The 21,343-nt window shown below is 45.5% G+C and overlaps 1 protein-coding gene across 1 annotated transcript in view; it reads left to right on the top strand.

The window, feature by feature from the left end:
• The window catches only part of LOC147082107 (mucin-17-like), an 89,455-nt gene extending 71,741 nt beyond the window's left edge, over positions 1–17,714 (top strand). Inside the window, exons 9-11 of the mRNA XM_085980439.1 lie at positions 8,067–8,176; positions 15,205–15,287; positions 16,176–17,714. Coding sequence (XP_085836565.1) covers positions 8,067–8,176; positions 15,205–15,287; positions 16,176–16,211 — 229 coding nt within the window. The 3' untranslated portion in view covers positions 16,212–17,714. The remainder of the gene's footprint in view (positions 1–8,066; positions 8,177–15,204; positions 15,288–16,175) is intronic.
• Positions 17,715–21,343: the final 3,629 nt, after the last annotated feature.

The following is a 21,343-nucleotide window of genomic DNA, read 5'->3' as shown; positions in this document are numbered from 1 at the left end:
GCCCGATTTGCCGAATTGCTTCTCGACGCTTACCTCAATGCCTGGAGTTAACAACAACATGGAGAGCTGGTGTGCAGCACCAGAAAGCCGGCTCCAGGGACGTTATTTAAGAACATAAGAAATAGGAGCAGGAGCAGGCCATTCGGCCCCTCAAGATCATGGCTGATCTGATTTTGGTCTCAACTCCACTTTCCTGCCCGCTCCCCATAACCCTTGACTCCCCTGTTGCTCACAAATCTATCTATCTCAGCCTTGAATATATTCAATGACTCAGGTTCCACAGCTCTCTGGGGTAAAGAATTCCAAAGATTCACGACCCTCTAAGAGAAGAAATTCCTCCTCATCTCCATCTTAAATGGGCGACCCCCTATTCTGAGACTATTCCCCCTCATTCTAGATTCCCTGATGAGGGGAAACATCCTCTCAGCATCTACCCTGTCCAACCCCCTCAGAATCTTATATGTTTCAATAAGATCACCTCTCATTCTTCTAAACTCCAATGAGTATAGGCCCAACCTGCTCAACCTTTCCTCATAAGACAACCCTTCCATCCCAGGAATCAACCTAGTGAACCTTCTCTGAACTGCCTCTAATGCAAGTATATCCCTCCTTAAACAAGGGGACCAAAACTGTACGCAGTACTCTAGGTGAGGTCTCACCAGCGCCCTATACAGTTGTAGCAAGACTTTCCTACTTTTATACTCTATCCCCCTTGAAATCTTGCTGCACCTACATGTTAACTTTTTGTGTTTCATGTACAAGGACACCCAAATCCCTCTGTACTGCTGCATTCTGTAGTCTTTCTTCATTTAAATAATATTTTTCTTTTCTGTTCTTCCTACCAAAGTGGATAACTTCACATTTTCCCACATTATACTCCATCTGCCAAATTCTTGCCCACTCACTTAATCTATCTATATCCCTTTGCAGACTCTGTGTCCTCCTCACAACTTGCTTTCCCACCGATCTTTGTATCGTCTGCAAATTTGGCTAAAATACACTCACTTCCTTCATCCAAGTTATTAATATAGAATGAAAATAGTTGAGGACCCAGCACTGATCCCCGTGGCACCCCATTAGTTACAGATTGCCATCCTGAAAATGACCCATTTATCCCGACTCTGTTTTCTGTTAGTTAGCCAATCCTCTATCTAATCTAATGTACTACCCCCAACACCATGAGCTCTTATCTTATGCAGTAACCTTTTATGTGGCACCTCGTCGAATGCCTTTTGGAAATCCAAATACACTACATTTACTGGTTCCCCTTTATCCACTCTGCTCGTTACCTCCTCAAAGAACTCTAATAGATTTGTCAAACACGATTTCCCTTTCATAAAACCATGTTGACTCTGTTTGATGTATTATGATTTTCTAAACGCCCTGCTACTACTTCCTTAATAATGGATTCCAGCATTTTGCCAATGACAGATGTTAGCCTAACTGGCCTATAGTTTCCTGCTTTTTGTCTCCCTCCTTTTTTGAATAAGGGCGTTACATTTACAGTTTTTCAATCCGCAGGTACTTTTCCAGAGTAAAGGGAAATATGGAAGATTACAACCAATGCATCCACTATCTCTGTAGCCACTTTTTTTAAGATCCTAGGATGCAGGCCAGCAGCTCCAAGGGACTTGTCAGCATTTAGACCCATAAGTTTGCCGAGCACTTTTTTAGGACGTGTTTATTTGCAACACCTAAAGCTCTGATTGGTCCCCTTGGATGACAAGTCCTGATTACTGATTGGTCCCCTTGGAGGGCAAGACACACCCAGCAGTTTCTCTGGAATGTATAATTAGATCCTCCCTGCCTACATAATCAGTTAGCTCCAGAATATGGTACCTACAATAGTCAGGAGAACAGCTATGAAAAGGCATCTAGAGGCACAGGCAGTCACCAGAATAACTACCAACCATACTGAAGAAAAATTGATACAGTTTAAGTGTAATTCGAGCCATTCTGACTGCCTACTCCAGACAAAACAGAGCTCACTTGAAACAGACAGGGCACACCCTCAAGGGTTAAGACCTTCTCCCACCACCCCCCCCAAACACGTTCCTGCCCCACTACCCAAGTTTCTGAGCTCCTCCCCCTCTCTGCCCAAGTTCCTGACCTCCTCTCCCCCGCCCAAGTTCCCAACCTACTCCACCCCCTCCCCAGCCCAAGTTCCTGACCTATTCCCCCCCCCGCCCAAGTTCTTAACCTATTTCCCCCCGCCAAGTTCCTGACCTATTTTCCCCGCCCAAGTTCCTGACCTATTCCCCCCCAGCCCAAGTTGCTGACCTATTCCCACCCCCCGCCCAAGTTGCTGACCTATTTCCCCCCGCCAAGTTCCTGACCTATTTTCCCCGCCCAAGTTCCTGACCTATTCCCCCCAGCCCAAGTTGCTGACCTATTCCCACCCCCCGCCCAAGTTCCTGACCTATTTCCACCCCCGCCCAAGTTCCTGACCTATTTCCACCTCCGCCCAAGTTCCTGACCTATTTCCCCCCCCCTGCCCAAGTTGCTGACCTATTTCCCCCCGCCCAAGTTCCTGACCTATTTCCACCCCCGCCCAAGTTCCTGACCTATTTCCCCCCCCGCCCAAATTCCTGACCTATTGCCCCTCCGCCCAAGTTCCTGACCTATTTCCCCCCCGCCCTAGTTCCTGATCTATTTCCCCCCCGCCCTAGTTCCTGATCTATTTCCCCCGTCCAAGTTCCTGACCTATTTCCCCCGCCCAAGTTCCTGACCTATTTCCCCCCCCGCCCAAGTTCCTGACCATATTTCCCCCCGCCTAAGTTCCTGACCTATTTCCCCCCGCCCAAGTTCCTGACCTATTTCCCCCCCCGCCCAAGTTCCTGACCTATTCCCCCCGCCCAAGTTCCTGACCTATTTCCCCCCCCACCCAAGTTCCTGACCTATTTCCCCCCCGCCCAAGTTCCTGACCATATTTCCCCCCGCCTAAGTTCCTGACCTATTTCCCCCCGCCCAAGTTCCTGACCTATTTCCCCCCCGCCCAAGTTCCTGACCTATTCCCCCCGCCCAAGTTCCTGACCTATTTCCCCCCCCACCCAAGTTCCTGACCTATTCCCCCCGCCCAAGTTCCTGACCTATTTCCCCCCCCGCCCAAGTTCCTGACCTACTTCCCCCCCGCCCAAGTTCCTGACCTATTTCCCCCCGTCCAAGTTCCTGACCTATTTCCCCCCCCCGCCCAAGTTCCTGACCTATTTCCCCCCCGCCCAAGTTTCTGACCTTCTCCACCTCCCTCTGCCCAAGTTTCTGACCTCCTCCCTCCCGACCAGAGTTCCTGTCCTTCTCTCCCTGCCCAAGTTCCTGATGATCTCCCCCTACCCAATTTCCTGACCTTCTTCCCCCCAACCCCCCCAAACGGGTTCCTGAACTTCTTCCCCTGCCCACTTCCTCCCCCACGGATTCATGACCTTCTCCCCGCAAACAGTTCCTGACCTTCCCCACGCCCTCCGCCCTGCCATAGATGTGTGTGGATCTCGGATTGTTAACAGGTTCATTGGGTATGAAGTGAATAGTGACAGTGTCGTTACTTCCGGATTTAGTCCAGTCCAATGATGTCACTTGCCACACATGCACCGAGCTTTCCGAGAAATCAACCAGGTGTAGGGAGAGAAGAGGGAGAATGTGTTGCAGGTGTAAGGACGGTGGGGTTGGAAGAACGTGATCCGTCTTACCATCTGGATCACATTCTCTCTCTCAACTCCCCCGCCCCCCCCCCCCCCACTTTTGACCTGGATCACGTTCTTCTGCCATCCCCACTGTGCTCTCGGTACTCTTTATCCCCCCCACAGAGTTCCTGACCTCCTCTCTCCCCCCCTTTGAGTCCCCCTCTCTCCCCCTCCAAGTCCCTCACTCACCCCCGCTCCCTTCGATTCACTCTCACCCCCTCTGATTCCTTCTCCCTCTGAGTCCATCTCTCCCCTCTCCGATTCCCTCTCCCTTCGAGTCCCTCTCCTCCTCCCTTCGATTCTCTCACCCCTCCAATTCCCCCTCTCCTCCCGCCGAGTGCCCCTTCCTCCGATTCCCTATCCCTCCGAGTCCCTCTCTCCCCCTCCCTCCGATTCAGAGTCCCTGTCCCTGATTCCCTTTCTCCCCTCCCTCCGATTCTCCCTCGCTCCTCCCTCCGATTCCCTCTCCCCCTCTCATTCCCCTCTCTCTCCTCCCTCCCTCAGTCCCTCTCCCTCCGATTCCTCCCTGTCTCCTCCCTCCCTCTGAGATCCTTTCCTTTTGATTCCCTCTCTCCCCCTCCGATTCCCTCTCCCTCCGTTTCCTTCTCTCCACCATCCCTCTCTCACTCCGATTCCCCTGCTCTCTCTCCCCTTTCGATCCTCCCTTCTCCCCATGGATCTAGTGACGGGCCTTCTGCCACGGAGCTGAACAAAGCGTGGCCCACACAGCACTCCAGCCACAACTGTGAGGTACTGTGCATGCACGACCGGACCTTGGTGACAACGCGCATGCAAAGGGGATCCGGTGCACATGCGCAAAAAAGGGCGGGGTCTACCGCGCGCACGCGCAGAACACAAGAAATGTTCCTACAGATAATCACTTTGTTATAGAAACATAGAAAAATAGGAGCAGCAGTAGGCCATTCGGCCCTTCGAGCCTGCTCTGCCATTCATTATGATCATGGCTGATCCTCTATCTCAATACCACATTCCCGCTCTCTCCCCATACCCCTTGAAGCCTTTTATGTCTAGAAATCTATCTATCTCCTTCTTAAATAAATTCAGTGATGTGGCCTCCACAGCCTTCTGTGGTAGAGAATTCCACAGGTTCACCACCCTCTGAGTGAAGAAATTTCTCCTCCTCTCAGTCCTAAATGTCCTACCCCATATCCTGAGACTGTGACCCTTCGTTCTAGACCTCCCAGCCAGGGGAAATATCCTCCCTGTATCCAGTCTGTTTAGCCCTGTCAGAATTTTATACGTTTCAATTAGATCCTCTCTCATTCTTCTAAACTCTAGTGAATACAGGCCTAGTTGACCCAATCTCTCCTCATACGACAGTTCTGCCATCCCAGGAATCAGTCTGGTGAACCTTCGCTGCACTCCCTCTATGGCAAGTATATCCTTTCTTAGGTAAGGAGACCAAAGCTGCACACAGTACTCCAGGTGTGGACTCACCAAGGCCCTGTATAACTGTAGTAAGACATCCTTGCTCCTGTACTCAAATCCTCTTGCAATGAAGGCCAACATACCATTTGCCTTCCTAACTGCTTGCTGCAACTGCATGTTTGCTTTCAGTGACTGGTGTACAAGGACACCCAGGTCCCTTTGTACATCAGAATTTCCCAATCTATCACCATTTAAATAATACTCTACCTTTCTATTTTTCCTACCGAAGTGGATAACTTCACATTTATCCACATTATACTGCATCTGCCATGTATTTGCCCACTCACTCAACTTGTCTAAATCACCTTGAAGCCTCTTTGCATCCTCCTCACAACCCCACCCAGTTTTGTGTTGTCAGCAAGCTTGGAAATATTACATTTGGTTCCCTCATCCAAATCATTGATATATATTGTGAATAGCTGGGGCCCAAGCACTGATCCCTGCCTGCCACCCCGAAAAAGACCCATTTATTCCTACTTTCCGTTTCCTGTCTGTTAACCAATTTTCAATCCATGCCAGTATATTACCTCCAATCCCATGTGCTTTAATTTTGCACACTTACCTCTTATGTGGGACTTTATCAAAGGCCTTCTGAAAATCCAAATACACCACAACCACTGGTTCTCCCTTATCTATTCTACCAGTTACATCCTCAAAAAACTCCAGTAGGATTGTCAAACACGATTTCCCTTTCATAAATCCATGTTGACTTTGTACTAATCCCGTTGATATTTTCTAAGTGTCCTGTTATCACATCCTTTATAATAGCCTCTAGCATATTCCCTACTACTGATATTAGGCTAACCGGTCTGTAGTTCCCGGTTTTCTCTCTCCCTCCTTTTTTAAATAGTAGGGTTACATTTGCCACCCTCCAATCTGCCAGAACTGTTCCATAATCTGTAGAATTTTGGAAGATGACAACCAATGCATCCACTATTTCCATGGCTACCTCTTTTAGTGCTCTGGGATGCAGATTATCAAGCCCTGGGGATTTATCAGCTCTCAGTCCCATTAATTTCTCCAGCACTATTTTTTTACTAATATTAATTTCCTTTAAAGGGGTCAGTCCCAATCACTCGCATCTGACAGGTTGGTGAAGTTTCAGTGGTTTTTTGTTAGTTTCAGCTACTGCAACAGTTTTATTTAGTGATTTGATGGTTCTTTGGTATCAGGAGTGTTGTGGCAAGTACAAAGTAGCTACATTTATGCTTCAAAGATTCACACTGCAACACTTGGTAAGGTTAATGGGGGCTGTACTGGCATGTCACCTCGCCCTCCAGGATCTACGGCAGAGGAAGCGTAGACAGCGAGAAAAATGGGAACATGTGCGCAGAGGGAGGAGGACGGGGATGATGACGATGAGGAACAGGAGGGAGGTGGAAAATCAGGCTTCCGGACGGATGGTCTGTGATGTGGTGTGCCACCTCCCTGCACATAGTGCGGCAGACTTATGGCGAGGGCCTCCTGCCAGTTGGTGGGTAGACTGCCCGCCTTCTCTCCAGCGCTAAAACCAATGCCTCCAAAGGAAAACCTGCGGGCTCTCTCCCTGGGGTGGCGATCTGCCTTGAGGATTTGTAAATAATTGCTCCTTCTCCTTGTCCTTCTTATGGTTGTTGAGGCAGCTGCACAGCCAACAATGCTGATAATGAGGTGCTGCAGTGTCAATGAACCTCCCCTTTAATTAGTGAAAAAAGTCTCTGGCAATCATGAGTTGCGATTAGACTGCCCCCGATATTGGTCCAGCCTTTAAGTGTAACGCCAATGAGCTTGGAGTTTTAGACTTGATTTAAGACTCCAATCGTTTTATTGAGCAGGGAGGACGAATTTTGCGAGCAGTCTAGGGCATTTTCATCTGACGCTAATTCACCATCTTTTGTCCTAACGCCGCCCATTCCTTGGCTATGATGAATTTTTAGCCCAAAGTCTCTATTGATAAATATCTGGAAGCTGCCCCTGGCTCGGTCTGTAAATGCACCACGTGGTGAACCACTGAGCCATACAGACCAGAGGCTCAGGTTACACTCACCCCAGGTGTGTTTACCAATTACATCACTGGTGTAACTGCACAGAATACTGTGTACAGATTTGATCGCCACAGTACAGAAAGGATATTACAGCTATTGAAAGGATAAAGAGAGAAACCAGAATGTTTGAGGGGATGAAGGGATTAGACAATAAGGAGCAATTATGTCAACTGGGCATGTTCTCATTAGTAAAGAAGGCTGAGAGGTTTTTCGGATTCTGAAGGCGCTAGATGTCAACCGTGACAAGGTGTTTCATCTTGGCCAGAACAGTAGAACCAGAGGACATGGCCTGCGTTTGAAAGGAGGGTAAATTCAAAACTAATCTGCGGAAACAGCATTTCACTAAAGCAGTGGTCAATCTATGTAACAGGGTCCCAGGGTGATGGCGTAACTGGTTACGATTGATTCATTCAAATGTAAATGAGATAAATTTCTTTCAGAAAATAACATTTTGGGATACAGTACGTGAGTAATTTGAGACATGGCATGTGGCATGCTCAGGGACAAGTGACTTTGGACCTAGGGTTCTCAAAGCTTTCCACCTCTGGCGTTGGCCTTGCTGTTGAATGGGGAATTCCGGGATATTGGCCCAGTGACGATGTTGGAACAGCGTTATGTGTCCAAATCAGGATGGTGTGTGACTTAGAGGGGAACCCGGAGGTGATGGTGCTTTCCATGCAATTGCTGCTCTTGAGCTTCTTATTGGGACTGAAGTACATATTACTTAGTGGGGTTGAATGCAACATATTCCATTCCCCACACCAGCATTGCTGTGACCTCTTGAACCAAGTTGCTAAGATGGTGCAAGGATTGGAAGGACAGTGTGCCAACCCACCTGGTCATCTAGGTCCCTACAAAGTAGTTCCATTTCCCTTTTTTCGAAGTGTAATTCTCTGGTGCTTGTGTCTTTTAACAGGTATAATGAACAGAGCAAAATTATATCAGAGAAGTGGGCGGAAGACGATTGGGAATGGCACAGTCCTGGGTCCATGACTATGGCTAACAGAGGCGCCACAGGCTTTGATGGTAATACTGATATTTACGACATCTTTCAATTTTACCAGGACTTTACACAGACATGAATGGTCAAGAACGCATCGGATTTGAGCCGGTTGGTGTAGAAAAGTTGGCCTTGATGAGGGAATGCTTTGAAAATAAAACTTACTGACAGTGTACAGCAGCCTGGTACAGCAGATGGTAAACGGGTCAACGGCAGGGAAACAGATAATAAACCAATCGCTCAAAACCTGAAGTCAAACGTTGGTAAAGATTTAAGTGTCGCCTGTGCCTGAAGGTGGAACAAGCCACTGACAGAAAGGGGTAGAGATTGTCCAACACATTCAGAAAAAAAGTCTTACGATGACTACAGGGGGGCTTACTCGGTTAACGCGTTGTATCACATCCCTCTCTCCGCTGTTTAACAGGGACAGTACTGCGATGGGTCACCGCCTCCGCTGAGATTGCGGAATTAGACCTGGGCGTGTTAACGTCTGTGTGATGACATCACCCCGTTATTTCCAGACCTTTTGTTTTACTGCTTTAATCTTTGCAAGGGTAAAACATTAACATACAGGCTGCAACATCCCCAGTGTAAAGTAGCTGGTTGCGGCACTGAAGCGGTTTCAGGTACACAAGCAGCTGTATAGAATCTTTCAACACAGGACGAGCCCATTCAGCCCATCATATCTGTGCTAGCTCCCTGAAAAAGCTATTCGTTCGGCCCCACTTACCTCAGACCCTTTAAAAATTTTCTCTTCCAAAGATTTTTCCACTTCCCTTTTTAAAATATGTTAATGAGTCTGCTTCCTCCACGACCTTCTGTATAAAAAAAATTCTCCTAACCTCATTTCTTTCGTTTGCTGCTGATCCTCAATTGATGTCCTCTAGTTACCAGCTCACCGACCAGTGGAAATAATTACCCCCGCCACCACCCCCCTCCGATTTACCTTGCTGAAACCTCTCCTGATTTTGAACACCTCCATCGGATCATTTCTTAGCCTTCTTTGTTCTAATGAAAAAAGGTCCAGTTTCTGTAGTCTTCCCTCATAACTAAAGCCTCTCAGCCTTGGCTCAGTGGGTAGCACTCTTGCCTGAGTCAGAATGTCCTGAGTTCACAGTACCACTCCAAGGACTTTCACACAAACTCTAGCCTGACACTCCACTGCTGCACTGTCGGTGATGCCGTCTTTCGGATCAGCTGTTAAACTGAGGCCCCGTCTGCTCTCTCAGGTGGAGGTGAAAGATCCCATGGCACTATTTCGAAGAAGTGCAGGGGAGTTACCCTGGTGTCCTGGCCATTATTTATCCCTCAAACAACGTCACTAAAACAGATTATCTAGTCATTTATCTTATTGCTGTTTGTGGGAGCTTGCTGTGTGTAAATTAGCTGTCACGTTTCCCTACATTACAACAGCGACTACACTTCAAAACTATTTCATTGGCTGTAAAACGCTTTGGGAAGTTCTGAGGTCATGAATGGAGCTATAGAGATGCAAGTCTTTTCTTTTTCTCATCCCTGGATCAGCTCAGTGAATCTTTGCATTGTCTCACAAGACTCAACATCTCTCCTAAAGTAAGGTTCCTAAAACTGGATACAATATTTATATTGAAAGCCAAGCCACTGATTTGAAAAGGGGCTCTGGACCATATTAAAGAGGGGTAAACCCCGACCCCATGGAGAATCTCAAGTTGGTTAGACTGCAGTCTGCAAAGCCAAGTTTAATGTTAACAGAGGGACAGCCTGAGAACGTTCTTTAAAACTTTAATTGAAATATTTAAAACAGATGGGGAGAGTACTGGGTCTGTCCACTCTCTCTCTCTCTCTCTGCCAGCTCCTTTATTGCTTGGCGGAGGACAATGCGCAGCTGATAGTATAACTTGAATTTACCAGCTGCTCCTCACACTCCTGAGCCTCCCGTGTGAGACCGGTGCCCGGCAGTTTGTGTGGCCCCTTGGGAATTTAATTTAATACAAGAATCACTTCTAGCTTCTCTACTGAATGGAACAAAAGATGACTGACCCTCTTTCCGTTGGTTTCAAGGACCGGAATGGCAAGTTGGTGTGCCGGTTTCGTTCACCCTGATTGTGCCGGCGACAGCAAAATGCAAATAGCGGTCAAGCAGCTGACAAGCCAAAGAACTATCGACCTTGATGCAGTTGCTGGCCTAATAACTGCTTCGACAGAGGCCATGCGGTTGATGTCCCACTGTGTAACATCAGCAACAAAACACATCAGCACATTTGGTGAAAAATTCCTCATCCACTATTTCAACAAAGGGAGTTAATGGATCCAATCACCAATCTTACACAGCATGGTTACAGATCAATGCTCTTCAGCTTCTAGTCACTACCCTACCTGTGGTACATAAGAACATAAGAAATAGGAGCAGGAGTAGGCCATTCAATAAGGTCATGGCTGATCTTCTACCTCAACACCACTTTCCCATCTGATCCCCATATCCCTTGATTCCCTTAATTTCCAAAAATCTATCGATCTCTGTCTTGATAATACTCAACAACTGAGCCTTCACTGCCCTCTGGGGTAGAGAATTCCAAAGATTCACCACCCTCTGAGTGAAGAAATTTCTCCTCATCTCAGTCCTAAATGGCCGACCCCATATTCTGAGACTGTGACCCCTGGTTCTAGACTCCCCAGCCCGGGGAAACATCCTCCCTGCATCTAGTCTGTCTAGTCCTGTCAGAATTTTGTATGTTTCAATGAGATCACCTCTCATTCTTCTAAACTCTGGAGAATATAGGCCTAGTCTACTCAATATCTCCTCATAGGACAATTCCCCCATCCCAGGAACCAGTCTGATGAACCTTTGTTGCTCTCCCTCTATGGCAAGTATATCCTTCCTTAGGTAAGGAGACCAAAACTGTGCACAATACTCCAGGTGTGGTCTCACCAGGGCCCTATATAATTACAGTAAGCCATCTTTACTCTTATACTCAAATCCTCTTGTAATAGGTGCTAGTAAGAGTACAGAGAACAGGATAGTTAGGCTAAATACGTGGCTTGAGCAGTGGTGTAAGAGGGAGGGTTTTAAATTTTTGAGGCATTGGAACCAGTTTTGTGGTAGGTGTGACCTATACAAAAGGGACGGTCTACACCTGTGCAGAGATGGAACTGATGTTCTCGGGGTAATTTTTGATAAAGCAGTTCGGGAGCATTTAAACTAGTATGGCAGGGGGCTAGAAACCTATGTAGTGAAATAGAGGAAAGTGAAAGGCAGACAGAAATAAATGGTAAAAGGGTGAGGAACAAAAACAAAGGGCCAAACTAATTCATAAAAAATGTGAGCATAAAAAAAGCCTGAGGGTTTTATACCTTAATGCGAGAAGCATCAGGAACAAGGTAGATGAATTAGCTGTGGAAATAGAGGTTAATAATTATGATCTAATTGGGATTACGGAAACATGGTTGCAGGGTGAGCAGGGCTGGGAGCTTAACATACAGGGGTATTCAGTATTTAGGAAGGATCGACAAAAAAGAAAGGGAGGAGGGGTAGCATTGCTAGTAAAAGAGGGGATAAATGCAATTGAAAAGAAGGATATTAACTCAGTTAATACAGAATCTATATGGGTGGAGCTAAGAAATAGCGAGGGGCGAAAAACATTAATAGGAGTGGTATATAGGCCTCCAAATAGTAAAATAGAGGTTAGGGAGGGCATCACGAGGGAAATTAGAGAAGCGTGCAATAAGAGCACAGCTGTCATCATAGGTGACTTTAACTTACATATAGATTGGACTAGCCTAATCAGTAAAAATAATGAGGAGGAGGAATTCCTTGAGTGTTTGAGGGATGGTTATCTGGATCAATATGTCGAGGAACCAACTCGGGAACAGGCTATATTGGACTGGGTACTGTGCAATGAGAAGGGACTAATCAGTAATCTTGTTGTACGGGGACCCTTGGGTCAGAGCGATCATAACATGATCGATTTCTCACTCGAAATGGAGAGCGAAGAAATTGACTCAGAGACTAAGGTCCTGAATTTAAACAAGGGGAATTATGATGCCATGAGACGGGAACTGAGTAGGTCTGATTGGACAACGTTCCTGGGAGGACTGGAGGTAGATAAACAATGGCAAACATTTAAAGATAGAATGACAAAATTGCAAAAATTGTTTATACCAATCTGGCATAAAAGGAAATCTAAAAAGGTGACTCAACCGTGGATAACAGGGGAAATTAGAGACAGCATAAAATCCAAAGATAGGGCGTATAAAATAGCCAAAAAAAGCGCCAGAGCGGAAGATTGGGAACAGTTTAAGATAGAGCAAAGGAGGGCAAAGGGCATAATCAAGAGGGGCAAAATAGCTTACGAAAACAAGCTGGCGGAAAATATAAAAACTAACTCCAAAAGCTTTTATAAGTATATCAAAAGGAAAAGACTGGTGAAAACCAAAGTTGGTCCATTGCAGTCAGATACGGGGGAATATATAATGGGAAATAAGGAAATGGCAGATCAACTAAATGCATACTTTGGGTCAGTCTTTACGAAGGAAGACACAAAAAACCTCCCTGGGATATCGGGAAAAATAGGGACATTGGCAAAGGAGGAACTGACGCAAATCAATATCTCTAAGGATATGGTGTTAAGGAAGCTAAAGGGATTGAAGGTGGACAAATCCCCAGGGCCTGATAACATGCATCCTAGGGTACTGAAGGAGGTGGCCCTAGAGATAGCGGATGCACTAAGGATGATTTTTCAGAATTCATTAGACTCGGGAACAGTGCCGATGGATTGGAGGGTAGCTAACGTTACCCCACTATTCAAAAAGGGGGGTAGGGAAAAAGCAGGTAATTACAGACCTGTAAGCCTTACATCAGTTGTGGGCAAAATGCTGGAGTCCATCATTAAGGATGAAATAGCGGAGCACTTAGCAAATGGGGACAGGATAGGACAGAGTCAACATGGATTTACAAAGGGTAAATCGTGCTTGACTAATCTATTGGAATTTTTTGAGGGAGTAACTGGTAGAATAGATGGGGGAGAGCCAGTAGATGTGGTGTACCTGGACTTCCAAAAGGCCTTCGATAAGGTCCCACATAAAAGATTAGCATGGAAAATTGAGGCTCATGGGATAAAGGGGAAAGTTTTGGCGTGGATAGGGAACTGGCTGTCAGATAGAAAACAGAGAGTTGGAATAAACGGCTCATTTTCTGAATGGCAGGCAGTAACAAGTGGGGTACCACAGGGATCTGTCCTGGGCCCCCAGCTGTTCACAATTTACATTAATGACCTGGATCAGGGAGTCGGATGCAGCATTTCCAAATTTGCAGACGACACTAAACTAGGAGGGGGGGTGGGCTCAGAGGAAGAGACCAGGAAGCTCCAGAGCGATTTGGACAGACTGGGCGATTGGGCGGATAAATGGCAGATGCACTATAATGTGGACAAGTGCGAAGTTATCCACCTTGGGTGCAGGAACGGGAGGGCAAATTATTATTTAAATGGCAATAGATTGGGAGAGGGGGAAGTACAGAGAGACCTGGGTGTTCTTGTACACCAGTCACTGAAGGCGAGCATGCAGGTGCAACAGGCGGTCAAGAAGGCAAACGGTATGCTGGCCTTCATAGCAAAAGGGTTAGAATACAGGAACAGGGATACCTTGCTGCAGCTGTACAGGGCACTGGTGAGACCACACCTCGAGTACTGTGTACAGTTTTGGTCGCCTCATCTGAGGAAGGATGTTCTTGCCATGGAGGGGGTGCAGCGGCGATTCACCAGGCTGATACCAGGAATGGCGGGAATGACCTATGAGGAGAGACTATGTAGTTTAGGGATGTACACACTGGAGTTTAGAAGATTGAGAGGGGACCTCATAGAAGTGTATAAAATTCTGACAGGTCTAGACAGACTGGATGCAGAAGGAATGTTTCCCTTGGCGGGTGAGAACAGAACTAGAGGACATAATTTAAGGATAAGGGCTAAACCATTTAGGACAGAGATGAGGGGGAATTTCTTCACTCAGAGAGTGGTGAACCTGTGGAACTCATTGCCACAGAGGGCAGTGTACGCCAGCTCATTAAATATATTTAAGAGGGAATTAGATATATTTCTACGGGCAAAAGGGGTTAAGGGTTACGGAGAGAAGGCGGGGACGGGATACTGAATTAAAGGATCAGCCATGATCTCATCGAATGGCGGAGCAGGCACGAAGGGCCGAATGGCCTACTCCTGCTCCTATCTTCTATGTATCTATGTATCTATGTATAAAGGCCAACATACCATTTCCTTTCCTAATTGCTTGCTGTACCTGCAGGTTAACTTTCAGTGATTGGTGTACAAGGACACCCGGGTCCCTCTGAACACCAACATTTCCCAATCTCTCACCATTTAAAAAATACTCTACTTTTCTATTTTTCCTACCAAAGTGGATAACTTCACATTTCACCACATTATATTCCATTTGCCATGTTCTTGCCCACTCACTTAGCCTGTCTATATCCCCTTGAAGCCTCTTTGCATCCTCCTCACAACTTACATTCCCACCTAGCTTTGTATCATCAGCAAACTTGGATATATTACATTTGGTCCCCTCATCCAAATCATTGATATAGATTGTGAATAGCTGAGGCCCAAGCACTGATCCTCGCGGTACCCCACTAGTTACAGCCTGCCAACCCGAAAATGACCCGTTTATTCCTACTCTCTGTTTTCTGTCCGTTAACCAATCTTCAATCCATGCCAGTATATTACCCCCAATCCCATGAGCCCTAATCTTGTTTAATAAGGTCCAGGCCAACTATTCAGGTGGCAAAAGGATCCCGTTGCACTAGTCAAAGAGCAGGGAGATCTCCCCACTGTCCTGGCCAACATTCCTCCATCAACCAACACCAACAGATCCACTGGTCATTTACCTCATTGCTGATTGGGGATCTTGATGTGTGCTCATTAGCCGTCACGTTTCCTACATTAAGGCAATTCGAAAGTCCTTCACTGGCTGTGACACGCTTTGGGACGCTGAGGATGTGAAAGGTGCCATATGCACACAAGTTTGTTTTTTCTTGACTTGATGCCCATTGTATATGTTTATAATGCAGGTCCAACAGGTGAAGGGGAATCGTCCACCTATTCCATGAGTAAAATTAAACCTGTACTGGATTCCGTCTTCATCACTAAGGAGGTTTGTGTTTAAACTGTTGTTTGGCTACGATAATATAATGGGCCAGTTATACCACCACTGTCACACTGATGCAAGTGATCTACAGATTGGCCTCTGCTTGTAAATCTTTGCAGACAGGACAGGGTCAGAAAAACCAGCAGGAAATTACTGGCTTACTTTGTCTTTTCTCAAAAAGTCAGGTACAAAAATTTGCATGTGTGATGATGCATCTCACACTGTTCTGTAGGCCAGCGGACATCCCATGACATTGCTCACAGTGTGCCGGAGGATACAGCGGCATAAGCTACAGTGGAGTTACAGCGCCCCCAATTGGCCTGTTTACATAGAGAATTTCCATTAATACGGGATTACATTGGGCATTCCCAATGTCAAATGTTGACAAAAAAAGTGACCAAATATTGTGACAACAGGAAGTGAAGTTGTGAACAGGAAATGCATGCTCACACAAGATTTGTAATATAATGCTAATTGATTTCCTGTGGTGTTGCAAACAGGAGTCTGGATCAAGTGTAGTCTTTAGGTGAATCGGTGTTTGGAGGGCAGGGGATAATTGGACCAGGGCACACAGACATAATTCAGTCCCCATTTTAAGAATTTACATTCTGTCCTCATTTTTATATTGCTATTATTAATTCCTACATCCACATTTATAATGGGAATGGCCCATGCAAATGTCTCAGACTGTAATTATACCCTCTTGCCAGAGCTGGCCCTGCAGCACCTCCACTGGAGGCAGAGTGTAATTACAGCATGACAAGTTTACATATCCAGTTCCCATTATAAATGTGGGCATAGGAATTTGTAATGTAAATAGCTGACAGGAAATGCATGGAGATGTAAGATTTTTTATACAGCGAGAAATAAATGGTTTACCTCTTTCTTTTGCAGGTGTTAATCCAGAGGCCACAGATTTTATCCATTTGACGGCACTTCTTAATTATAATACATTCATATCACCAACCTTTGCATATTGTTGATATGTACCCTTTTCATTTTGTTTTGTGAAGTGCGTTTTTGCTTTAATACCACGCGGGGACTCAACCGTTAAAGTGGTTGTGTATTTCTTTGAGGAATCTCAGGTGTATGTCTTTTCATATCAAACCCATAAGCAAAAAACTGTTGGGACATGGGACATGTTGAAACATGAAGAAGGAAGAGGCAAACAGCTTGATGGGATATTAAGGCTAGCATATAGTGTCGTGCGCATTTGATAGTTAACATATATTTTCTTTATATATTCACATAGGTAATTACAATAAACTTGTGAGCCAAATGAACTTGGTAGAAAGATAGTGGGAAAACGAATAGCTAGTTTAGCATAGTGAATAGGAAATATTATTGCAGGATAGTGTGTGTGCGTGTGTCATTAATTGAAATAAAGCATTGTCCTGGAACCTGAACGCCTGCCAGATGAAGGCTTTGTACAAGTTTGAAAGACAGTTGAAAGGAGTTATTAAACTGCAGCTGCTTTTCACACAGAAAAGCAGACAAATAACGTTCTGAGGACAGATGAGATAAGGGAAACTATGTGACATGGAGCTTGAACTTTGATTCAGAATGGACACCATGGGAAGATTACTAAAGGGGCGGTGACATGTTCAGTCAGGCACCAGAAGGAATCCAATCAAGGGAAAAGAGGCAGATTCAAGTTCACTACAGGTACAAAATTATATAAAAACAGACAGTTTGTGTTTTAAAGTTTAGTACAATGTTAGGATGCATGCTTACATCTATTGTACTCTGTCTGTTTAATCTCCTCTGCTTGTAAACTGCTTTGCATATGAAGTGGGGCTTTTGAGGTCTACTATACTTAAAGGGTTAAGAATGGGAATCGAATGAGCTAATAGGCCTTTGCAGTAGTAAGCCTTTTCTAAGTTGCTGAACTGGCAGTTGAGGTAATGCTAAAGAATAACATGTTGATTTTGCAGTAGTGTTAGAATGATTAACGACTGCAAGCTGTGTCACTTGGAGACAATTGCAAATAGCCGGACGTGGAAGCATAAGAGGCCTCGAGGATGCAAGATCTGCTCTGGCAGGAAAGTAAAACAATGAGTTGGAAGTAAAAAGTCTTAGAGGGCAGGAAAGCTGGACAATGAGTCAGAAGTACAATATTGGTGAAACCGCATCTGGCATGAACAAAGGTCATAGGTGCAACAACAGCTTGCGGTGATAACGGACATATACTTTTCCGGTAATAAAGGCGATACTTTAATATAACGCCGCATGGGCAACCAATCAGTGAATGTGCACACGGGACAAAACCCAATCAAATTGTTAAGATGGATCGTGCACGAGGCTAATTATGTACCAAAACTTTGTATAAAAGTCTGCTTAAAACTTTGTATCATTGGAGAGAAGCCTGGATAGACAGATAGCAGGTTGTCTCCCCACCGGTGCGAATAAAGACTGCTTGAATCTTCAAACGCAGACCTGGTGTCGCGTGTTTATTTCAAATACTCCACTTCAGCATATTAAAAGTATTGAACCTGAAGCAATGACTATTTTTGTTACTACTCAAGAGACAACGTGAATCTCCTCATTACAACAAAAACCTAACAAACGTGCCCCATTTTTACAGGTACAGGCACAACTAATCATAAATCATAAAAAACAAAGGAAACTTATCAAATTAAATAATAATATTGCCATCATGTCCAATATGCCTTTCAGTCCCTGCAGCACCCACCAGTCAAGGAAGGCCTCAAGTGTTCAAGCAGACAGCGTGTGATCTTTCTCCAGGGCCACCCAGACTGTGGAAGAGAGGCAGGCAGCCAGAGCGACCACCCCCACGGGCCACATCCAACTATCTTAGGTGTATGTGACTGAGCTCTCTTGTAGATATTGAATTTGTTTTTATCGTATGCACATGATAGATTCTTAGGGAGTACCACCTGGTTCCACAGTTGTCTAAAGCGCCCATTGATTACAAGAATCTACACTATGGATCAGACACTTCCTGATCCCCTGCAACAACACATAGTTACAAAGCACCCACCACACACGTCGCGATGCGTTACACAGGTCAAAGCATCAGGCACTGAGCCGGAAGTGAAGGAATTATGGACCGGGTGAGAAACCAATGGACCAGTCGATGAGCTGAGTTTTTAAGGCAGTGAGAAAGGTGAGAAATTGGACCAGCATTAGGAGACAGTTGTGGAGAGTAGGGATGCAATGTCTCAGCATTGGCCTGCACAACAGTTCCACCCAAGTAACCTTTGAAGGATCCAATCTGGTCTTTAACACCCCCACCAACACTTACATTTAGATTCCTAGCAGTACTGCTCTTTGTGTTGCCGTTACCTATTTTAATACCCATGGCCGCTTTCGTCAGATTACATAGGTCCGAATCCCGATCCTCAATGTGTGTATTACCTTCCTCTTCGGCATTCAGTCAGTTTTGACTGATCACCTCGCTCAATTAATGAGGCGTGAGTCTTTGAATCGCTCTCTACTTTTCTCATCAGGATCAATTTTTCCCATTACCCTCCCCTATTATTAATCTTGATAACATTCAGTTCTATTTGCTATTTTTTTGGTTCCATTTCCCATTTAAAGCTCCCTCAATCCCTTAGCGATTTCAGCACAGATGCAGTCCATTGGGCTCATTGTACCAGTACTCTCTGCTCTGAACTTATCTCCCCGCTCTTTCTCGATATCCTTTCATTTATTTTTTCAAGTATATTTACCAATTCATGAACAGAGAGACCTGGGGGTATATGTGCACAAATCATTGCAGGTGGCAGGGCAGGTTGAGAAAGTGGTTAAAAAAGCGTACGGATCCTGGGCTTCATAAATAGAGGCACAGAGTACAAAAGCAAGGAAGTTATGATGAACCTTTATAAAACACTGGTTCGGCCTCAATTGGAGTATTGTGTCCAATTCTGGGCACCGCACTTTAGGAAGGATGTGAAGGCCTTAGAGAGGGTGCAGGAAAGATTTACAAGAATGGTCCCAGGGATGAGGGACTTCAGTTACGAGGATAGATTAGAGAAGCTGAGGTTGAGAGGAGATTTGATAGAGGTGTTCAAAATCATGAGGGGTCTAGACATAGTAGATAGAGAGAAACTTCCCACTGGCAGACGGGTCGAGAACCAGAGGACACAGATTTAAGGTAGAAGAACCAAATGTTACATAAGGAAAAACTTTTTTATGCCGAGAGTGGTTACGATCTGGAATGCACTGCCTGAGAGGGCGGTGGAGGCAGACTCAATTACTGCTTTCAAAAGGGAATTGGATAAGTTCATGAACGAAAACATTTTGCAGGGCTACGGGGAAAGGGCGGGGGAGTGGGACTAGCTGAAGTGCTCTTGCAGAGAGCCGGCACGGGCTCGACGGGCCGAATGGCCTCCTTCTGTGCATTAACCATAATTCTATGATTTTGCATGAATATCTAGTAATTCTTCTCATTAAAACAAAGTCCTTCCTGTTTCTGGTACTGTTTATGCCCCTTTGATACCCATTCACGGACTAATGTGAATCTTTCAGTTTGCCAGAGTCAGTATCTTTTTCTTTTAAAAAGGCTTTTAAAATCACTTCTACTGCAGGGACTGGGGCAGCGAGTGTTCATTAAATTAGCCAATCCAAACAGAAATCAACGACGACTAGCGTCAAAAAGGAAAATTAATCCCATCCTTGTTAATTAGCACAGTGCAGGTTTCGAGTGCTTGTGAAGTTAGCGCTCCCTGTGTAACAGGTACAGGGGCTGTTAACAGGATGTAGGGAGCACGACTTGAAGATGCATAGTGAGGAGCTGTGGATATCTCCTCTGGACCAAAAATCGCAGCCAATGAGAGACGTCCGCAATGTATAAATTGGTGTAAACTGGCAAGTATTTTAAGTGCTTTTCACCTGGTAATAAACTGTTTGAGCACTGCACTTGTTACGTTGCTGAATGATTGTCTGACTGAAGGGAAATCCAGTCTCATTAAAGACTGACAACAGAACTTGTTCTGTGTGTAACTCACAGGTAATTGAGCCATTCCACAGCTACATGCTGAGTTTAATATACAATGCTGGGATTGCACAGTTTTAACACTTCTGTTAAATGTGACCGAGTTCAGTGATACAGAGAGACACCAGCAGGAGATAAAGGTGTGACTGAGTATAGTGAGTGATACAGAGAGACACCAGCAGAAGGAGCTAGCGAGAGGTGTGTATCGGAACATACCCAGACACAGGAATGGATTACTTTAATACGAGTAGAACTGAGCAATGCCCCTTTTGTAATGATGTGATTTTACAGTGAGGTAAAGGGATTTGTACTGTTCTGTGTGAAACAAATTGACAATGAGAGGTCTCAGTATAAGTAGCCAGGTAGACAATGATCCCACATCAATGTGAAACAAACACTGATCAAAGCTCACTGTATAAAGCACAGGAACGTGTATACACAAACTGGAGAGTGTACAGTGTGAACAGGGCAAATGTGGGGAATCTCAGGATTAGAAAGGGAATGAGGGAGATAGAGGGGAAACAGCAGAGGGGGAACAGATAGGGAACAGGGAGAGATTCCAAACAGGGGGTCAGAACCAAACAAATATCAGAAAAACAAGCAGCAGGTTAAAAGCAAACCGACAAAGAGATGGGACAGGACAATGGAAGCAATATCTGAGCAATGTACCTGTGCAGGTGAGCGAGGGCTCCCCTCAGTACATCAAGCCAGGGCCTGTCTGTACTCAATGGTTACATGGCCTGGCAGTGGAGCAGCTGTAACCCCCGGCAGCAGGCCTTTAAAGTGGAACAGAGTGGGAGGCCTCATACAGGAAGGAACCATTTGGGACACTTTGCAATGTTAATCCTCCTATATTACCATTCCTATGCAGCTGTTCATGTTAAAATGTCCACAGGTAGTTGTTGCTCTTGACCTATAGCCATTCCAGATGATACCAATAGATGGCGCTCCAATAGGAATTAACACGTCAATGTAAGATGTTGGCCGTACTGCGGTCACACCAGGATCTGTCACTCCGGGATCTGTCACACCAGGATCTGTCACACCAGGAACTGTCACACCAGAATCTGTCACACCAGAATCTGTCACACAAGGATCTGTCACA

The sequence above is a fragment of the Somniosus microcephalus genome, unplaced genomic scaffold, assembly GCF_052327205.1.
Source record: "Somniosus microcephalus isolate GS21.2 unplaced genomic scaffold, FLI_Smic_1.0 scaffold172, whole genome shotgun sequence".
NCBI classification, from domain to species: Eukaryota; Metazoa; Chordata; class Chondrichthyes; order Squaliformes; family Somniosidae; genus Somniosus; species Somniosus microcephalus.
This window is presented reverse-complemented; position numbering and strand designations above follow the sequence as displayed.